We start from the raw sequence: 8101 nt of genomic DNA, 5'->3' as shown, positions 1-8101 counted from the left end.
GAATATATATTCTTTCAACCTGCAGGGAAAAGATAAGAAAAGGAGATTTGTTTTGAAGAAAGGCGAACAAATTTTAACTTTGATTAGTTATTAATAATAATAATCTATAACATAAGAATCTGGAATATTATAACTGATGAGATTGAGAAGTCAAAATAGGAAGAATAAAATTGAAGCAGCTTTTGGAAATGTCAAAAAAGTTACAGTGTAATGTTGCTACATGCACGCAACAAAAGATCACAGTGTTCATTATTGTTGTTTTACTTGGAAAAACATAATAGTATGTAGCATGAAACCAAATGATTGAGTTGGGCGTGAAAGAAACACTAGAATCTAATCTTTACACTCAATTAAGACCTGGATGGTACATGCATCATTACTATCCTCTCATTTCACCAACCTTCTTCTCTCTTTTAAAGTCACACCTTCTCACTAATTAGTTTATGTGCTAAAAAAGTTGTCTTATTATGACACTTTGTGTTCTTGTATGGGACCAAAAAGTTCTCCTCACTTCTCAATGTGTCTTCTTGATTTAGTTTTGGATTGATTTTGTTAGTAACTTTGTATGGAGCTTTTTGCAAAAAGATTTTCGATGTTTAAATTAGTGTTCAGTATGAAGTAATGAATGGTATTAGAATACGTATTTTTGTTTGGTGCTAGTCAACTTATTTATAGAGATGGATTGAGTCTTGAGAAGTGTTGGACCCGATTAACACAAATATCGTTAGTAAGTCCATGTGGTTTTTTGGATTTGATTTTATAGGAAAAATTTGAATTTTCTCGTATTTTTTGGCAGGGCTGTAGTAGGTGTTTATGAGTGGATAATTGGCTGTAGTAGGTGTTTATGGGTGGATAATTTTTTTAATTGGTTTTTTGTCAAACTTTAGAATTTTGTTTGGATGGTTTGCTTCATGTTATAGTTTTTGTTTCCATCTAGATCTTGTTTGTTCCTTGTTGTTATCTATGTCCATCAGGAAATACTAACTTTAGGTTAGGGTCGATAAAAAAAATCTAACTTTAGGTTAGATTTCTTGTATAAGAGTTGAAACATTCTTCAAATACTCCAAATTATTTATTTTTCATTGTTCATAAAAAGTCATTGTGTTAGTTTGACATATTTTATTTAATATACATTATTGTAACAATTAAGTGGAAAGTTGCATTTGGCAACTGAGTTATATTTGAGTGGTGTAGTCGTGACTTGAGTATCATGCACCTTTCGATCATACAATAGTCTTTACATTAATTACCTAATGAATTAAGCCTTCTTAATTTCACTCAACTATTATTCTTTTATACCAAATAAAGAAAAAAAATATTTTTCATGTAAGGGAATGACCCAACACATATACTATCCTTAGTTGTTGATGATATCTTAAATAAAACCACTAAAGATAATAATTTTTTCACCAAGTATTAGATACATAACACATAAAAGTCAAGAGACAACTTTGCATAACATGTTCCATGTAGTGTGTTCATGCAATCATAAATTACCATTAGATGGTTGGTTTTTATTATAAGAATAGTGATAATTGATTGAAAGTGAAGATTTTGTTTTAATATTGGATAATGGTTGAAAAGAATATGTATATATGTGGTGGAAAAATGAATTGAATTGAAGTGGAAGAATAAAATGGAGTAAGAGATTTGTATGGGGAAGAATATATAGTTTAGCTTGAAAGGGAACCTATTGGGAGAGAGAAAGAGAAGATAGAAAGTGCATGAAGCTTGAGCTTACGGCGGAGAAAAGAAAAAAAAGAAGGAAAAAGCAAAGAGAAACCACCGAAAAGCAACCTCGCCACCTATATGTCGCTGTCTCACAACAAGTCTTAAGTGTCTCTGATCCTTCTTTATCATCATTTTTAAACACTCAAAACAACAACACAGTTGCACCAACTATTCCCTCTCTCTCTCTCTGTGTTTGGTTTTTTTGTGTCTCTTAATGAGAGAAGAAAGAGAGAGAGATTGTAATGGAAAATAATCATCATCAAAGCTTCTCCAAGAACCAACACCAACACAGTTCTTTTTCTGTCTCCATGTTATTACCTTATACTAGTTCTTCTTCATCATCCTCATCAATTCTCTTCTACAGTGATTCTGATCATCTTCAGGTACTGTTCATCATATTTTTTCATTGATTAATATGATTGATGTTATCTGAAGTATCAGTGCAAAACATGCCTTCTAAGCATGTATTGATCAGACTATTTTTAATAATAGAAATAGTAAGAATCAAACTTAAACCCCATCTTCAGTTTCTTACTACTTGATTGATTCTGATAAATTTTTGAACTTGATTCCATTGATTCCTGATGTTTTTGCTGCTATGTGGTTTCATGTTTTGCATTCTACTTTGTGAATGTTTAAATAGAGAAATTTCTACCTGTGTTTTTGTTTTCTCAGTTGTGTTCATTGAATCTTTATCGTTCGTGTGAACTGTTATTTTATAATGTAAACATTACTATAAATATTATAGATTATAGTTTGTAACAAATATGTACATGTGTATGGAACTGATGAACACATAAGTTTGATCGATTCTTGTTTGCTGAGAAAATCTGAAAGGGAAATTAACGAAAAATTGGACGCTTACTTCGAGGTATGGGAAAACGAATATCTCTTCCAAATTGTTCTCTTCTTTTAGATACTATTAAAGTTGGAAAATCTCTAAATATATATTATGTTCTTTATTTTGCTTCATTCTGATTTTAATTTTTTTTTCAACAGACAAATTTTAATTTTTTCACTCACCCACTTGTGCTTTTTTTATTTGAAATTGACAACTGTGGTCGATTAAATTATTTCTACATTTTAAGAATGTTAACAATGATGGTGAGATTATTTATTGAATTTTAGCAGTTTTTAAACTGAAAATGATTTCTTTTTCATGAAAAAGGTAATTATACGCTTTTCTTAGTTGTTTTTTTAATCCAAAAACACCTCCTTAGCACTGCCAAGGGAAATCCAACATCAAGATAGTTACAGCAAGTGACGTGAAAAAAGTTCTTTCACTTTCCTTTTTCCAACAACTAATAATTGAAAAGAAAAAAAACCCATGATAAACTTTAGCCACTTAAGAAGGTGGGGGTTAAAATGACAATCTAAAGACCATTTTTTTCTTCTTTTTGAACTTTAAAAAACAGTGCTTTACCGTTTTCCACTTCAACAAGGTGGAGGTTTCTGATTCGATGAAGTTCTGGTGAGACTTTATAGAACCAAGGAATGTTCTAATGAATATTTTTTTTCTGGGTTGGACTATTTTTCTTACAGAGTTGTATAAAGGGAGTTTCAATAATATATGGTAGGCATACCAAAAATTTTGGGGTTTAGCATTTAGTCTATGATGATAGGTAAGATAATGCATAGCATGAAAAGAATCTATGGCTGGTAGGACCAACTATAACAACTATTATTCTCAGGGTTACTTGAAGGCTAATTGTTGGTTCTTATTTAATTGTTTCTTCTGTTTCATTCGAGGCATGGAAGAATGTGATATTTAGTCTTTTGATGCATTGCAGTGCAGGGGAGAAGAATAGAAGATCTTGATTGGAGTGTGTGGATCATATTTTTGTGTCTGTGAATCCATTAATGCACAGTGTTGCATTGATTTGTTGAAAATTAGATAGAAGATGGAGAATGGGGAAAGCAACATGAGTAACCAAAGGTGTGAAGTGTTGAAGGATTCTTCATGGTATAGTCAATTCAGAAATGTTTGCAACCCTTGGTTGGCAAGATATGTGTATGCTTTGATTTTCCTAGTGGCCAATCTGCTGGCATGGGCTGCACGTGATGAACTTTCTAGCCTCACTGCTTTAACTCAATTGAAGGGTGAGATTGCTTCAAACCTTCATGAGCTTTCACATCACATTTAATTTTTTGTTGCTACTTTTAAATCTTGGTCATGTCAATGCCATGTGTATGATAGACAGAGTTTTCTTTCCAACACGTGCAAGGTTTTAAGCTGTTTTCAAGGTGGCATTTTTTTCATCACAGATCTTGATATTACAATATAGGCAATTCCTGTGAATGTGACAACAATTGCATGGACTCTTGGATTGGAGTAGTTTGCATGGACTCTTGTAATAAAAACAGAAAATTGCAACAAAAACTTTGAAATTTGAATCTAACAAGAGACTTTCAATAAATGTTTAAAAAGAGTGCCACAGTAAATGTTTGATTAGCATTATGTTGTTATGACACCAGTAACTTGAATTCTAACATATATTGAACCCACAGGAGTAAAGGGATGCAAGGTTGGAAAAGACTGCTTGGGTGCAGATGGTGTTCTACGTGTGAGCATGGGTTGCTTTGTATCCTTTTTCAAATTTGAATCTTTACATGCAAGAAATCTGGTTTGGTCAATCATTAATCAATATTGATGCTGAGTTTTTCAACCTTAATTCTTTATCAGTTGTTTTATATGATAATGTTTTGGTCAACTGCTGGTACTTCTAAATTGAAGGAAGGCAGAGATGAATGGCACTCAGGATGGTGGTTGGTCAAGACTGTTCTGTTGATCCTTGTGACAATATTCCCATTTTTACTCCCTTCTAAGTTGATTGAGCTCTATGGTTGGTAAATTGTGTCTCTGAAAACCCTCCAAGTGTTAATGCTTCCTATTTGATCTAAGAAAATGCTGCTTAGATTCATCCCTCTTAACACAGTTTTATTTTTTTTGGTCAGGTGAGGTTGCACATTTTGGTGCTGGGTATGTTTATTTTTCACCTCAACTAAATGATTGCAGTGTATTTTTGTCTTGAACTGATCTGTGATAGTTTTAATTTTCTCTATAATTTTCAGGGTTTTCCTCCTAATTCAACTAATAAGCATAATCAGCTTCATTACGTGGTTGACTGATTGTTTTGCCTCTGAAAAATATGCAGAAAGATGGTATGAAAATATTAAACTAGTTATGCTATTCTTCTTTCATAGTACAAAATGCCTTAAATTCAGTTAATCAAATTCAGTTTGCAGAATACTTGTCTAGTGCTCAAAATACTTCCTAAAACGTTTACACTTATCTTCAATTTTTGTGCAGCCAAATCCAGGTGATGTTATTTGCAACTGTTTCATATTTTATCTGCTTGGGGGGGATCATTTTGATGTACATTTGGTATGCACCACTACCATCTTGCCTCCTCAACATTTTCTTTATCACTTGGACCCTGGTGCTTCTCCAACTCATGACAAGTGTATCTCTTCACCCAAAAGTAAGTACTGTTGCAGATCTTTTGGTTGCTCAACTTACTTTATCTCCTGCCATAACTTTATGTGGAATTTATGTGTCTCACTAGGTGAATGCTGGCATTCTAAGTCCAGGGTTGATGGGGCTCTATGTTGTCTTTCTTTGCTGGTGTGCAATTAGAAGGTAGGAATTTGATATAGCTATGTAAGCATGCAGCTTCAAAATGTTTAGATTTTTGTTCAAACCAAAGGAAACATGGATGTAAAATCAAACCATGTTTTAATTTTCTTTAATTCCTTTCCATTTTTTGGCCTTTGTGATCCCTCTAGCTTTCTACTATCTTCATTTCTGTTGAATTTGACCTTTAGAACATATTTGTGTGTGCAGTGAACCTGCAGGAGCTGATTGCATCAGAAAGTCAGAACCTGAATCCAAAACAGATTGGCAAAGCATCATTGTAATATTTACTATTTCATAATTTGGACTTAATGTTTGAAATCTTCTCATATTAATGAGTAACATCAACACATTTTTATGAAAAAAATTATTTATCTTGTTACAATTGCTATGATTTCATTTTCTTAACATGATATCACTTTACCTTCTTATTGACTGACATTTGACACTGACTTTTGGCAGAGCTTTGTTGTTGCAATACTAGCGCTTGTTGTTGCAACATTTTCCACAGGCATAGATTCCAAATGCTTTCAGGTTAGTTACAGAATCTAAATTGAACTTCATTTTGACATCAGATTCTCTCCAAAGCATATCTAACTCATTCTCTTACAGTTCAGGAAGAGTGATCCACCAGCAGAAGATGATGTTCCATACGGTTATGGCTTCTTCCATTTTGTCTTTGCCACAGGAGCAATGTACTTTGCAATGCTATTGATTGGATGGAACAGTCACCATTCTATGAAAAAGTATGATCCCATCATAACATCTTGGATTTCTTGCATTTGCTTTTTCACCCAAAAGAAAGAAACACATTCCATTTCTACTCTGACTACTAATAGTCAAGCCATCATCATATACATATCTAGATTCCACTTAACTCAATAACTGTGTTACAACAACTGTGTTACAACCTGAAGCCTTGTAGTTGTTCTTTGTGTAACATAATATCATTTTGAATCCAAGCACTTAACTTGGTTATATCACATGTCAACAACAGTATCACTCCCAAAATTCACACTTACAACATAACCTTTTTTTACCTAGTTGCTAATTGTAGGTGCTAGTACAAGGTTTATATGAAGTTGGTTATTGTCTTAGAAAATACTTCAATAAAAAGTTATAATACCTATATTCTGCTGCAGATGGACTATTGATATAGGCTGGACCAGCGCCTGGGTCAGAATAGTAAATGAATGGTTGGCAGTTTGTGTTTATTGTAAGTATGATCTCATCTCAATTTTATCTAACCATAATCAGAAAAGAGGAATTCCACAAATAAATTTCCAACTCATTCTTTGGTATTGAGTGATGAAATGCATATGAATAGGGAATGAGACCTATTAAACTGAAATGGTACTCAAGACTTATAAATTTCTGCCCTTAGTAAAGAATGTATTAAAAAGTTTCAGAAATGTGTTTCAAGTATGGAGAATTTCAAACTGAGTGTTGGAAATCGCACATTAACTAGAGATTAGTGCATTTCATAGTACATAAGTGGGTGCAAACCTCATTTCATAAGCCGTTTTATGAGATTCAATTAGGTTTAAAGTCTGCTTTTTAATTTGATATCAGAATCATTTCGAACCTATCCGAGTGATTATTTGTGACATTTCATTGTAGACTCTTTTTAGTGTAATTTCTTGAGCAAAGAAGCTTTTGAATTTTTTGACAGTATGGATGCTGGTAGCTCCAATCATATGGAAGAGCAGACATGCTGATTCTACTACATAAGGACTTCCCTGTGATCCCACATTTTGGTTTTGAAATTGTTTGTGAGGATTAAGATCTTAAATTGCACTATATCTCTGCTGCACATGTAGTTGATTCCTCCAAGGGCCCCTCTCTGATAAGAAAAAGAATTTCCAACTGCTTGCAACATCCTAGAAATTTGAAGTCAGAAGCTATGGTGGTGGCAGAAATGTTCAGAAGTTTTGGATTTGTTACTTGAAGCTACTCAGTACCTGTTATGCTCATTTTGCCACCAAGGGAGTATAAATAACTCAACAGTTAGAGTATGCTTATCAGAAATTTCATTCATCATTTTTCAATTTCCCAGCTTCATACATCATTGTATGTTCAACACAAAGTGGATTACCATTTGTCTGTAACAAATAAAATAATGTCCAATCACAATCAATGAAACACAGTGTTCACTGTTTTTTAATATATATATAATGTAATTCATAAGATGATGTGGAAGCCATAGACATCAACCTTCAGCAAAAACAAGTGAAAGTGAATGGTGTTTGAAGCAGTACTAGTTCGATCTCTTTAAATTAGAGTGAGTTAATTTCTTACAAAATGAAAATAACTAATTAAAAAGGAAGACTCCTTAAAAAATTATAGAAGAGTTTTTAAATTGCTATTTAACCATTAACTACCAAGATTTTAACTACTAATTACTTTATATTTTAGAATTAATCTTTATTAGTTTTTTATAGACTAATATAAAATATAAAATATTAGTAATTAAAATCTTAGTAGCTAATGATTAGATACCAATCTAGAAATTATTTTATAATTTTTTTATTAATAATAGAAATGACTTTATATACCAATAATTTTTTTTAATTTATAAAATATCAAATATCTTTAGTTAATATAGTTATTAATTATTTTAATCTCTTAAATTAGTTTCTTTTGTGATATTTTTTAGCTAATATTTTTGTCTTACTGATTTGTTATTCCATATGTCCCCTTTAGTAAATTTGTTTTAGAGTGTTTTTGGTCTTTTTG

The 8101-nt window shown here is 32.2% G+C and overlaps 1 protein-coding gene across 2 annotated transcripts; it reads left to right on the top strand.

The window, feature by feature from the left end:
* Positions 1-443: 443 nt before the first annotated feature.
* LOC137838057 (uncharacterized) lies at positions 444-7564 on the top strand. Of its 2 annotated transcripts, none has more exons than XM_068647274.1 (13): positions 444-2114; positions 3522-3831; positions 4240-4313; positions 4415-4574; positions 4687-4711; positions 4804-4893; positions 5042-5213; positions 5298-5371; positions 5576-5645; positions 5828-5899; positions 5978-6111; positions 6508-6581; positions 7038-7564. In XM_068647274.1, the coding sequence occupies exons 2-13, from the start codon at positions 3633-3635 to the stop codon at positions 7094-7096; spliced, it is 1203 nt and encodes a 400-aa protein (XP_068503375.1). In that variant the 5' UTR covers positions 444-2114; positions 3522-3632; the 3' UTR covers positions 7097-7564. The 2 variants fall into 2 exon arrangements, with proteins under 2 accessions (XP_068503375.1, XP_068503376.1); XM_068647275.1 differs by lacking the exon at positions 444-2114 and adding an exon at positions 3181-3202.
* The last annotated feature ends 537 nt before the right edge of the window (positions 7565-8101 follow it).

Source organism: Phaseolus vulgaris, chromosome 4, assembly GCF_000499845.2.
Source record: "Phaseolus vulgaris cultivar G19833 chromosome 4, P. vulgaris v2.0, whole genome shotgun sequence".
NCBI classification, from domain to species: Eukaryota; Viridiplantae; Streptophyta; class Magnoliopsida; order Fabales; family Fabaceae; genus Phaseolus; species Phaseolus vulgaris.
Note: the sequence above shows the minus strand (reverse complement) of the source record. Positions and strands in the feature narration are given on the sequence as shown.

Excerpts from the sequence above, each read along its gene's own strand:
- LOC137838057 (XM_068647274.1), top strand. The coding sequence starts at position 3,633 with ATGGAGAATGGGGAAAGCAACATGAGTAACCAAAGGTGTGAAGTGTTG. Across the intron at positions 5,214-5,297 it reads GTGTATCTCTTCACCCAAAA|GTGAATGCTGGCATTCTAAG; the intron begins GTAAGTACTGTT and ends GTGTCTCACTAG. Across the intron at positions 6,112-6,507 it reads AGTCACCATTCTATGAAAAA|ATGGACTATTGATATAGGCT; the intron begins GTATGATCCCAT and ends ATTCTGCTGCAG.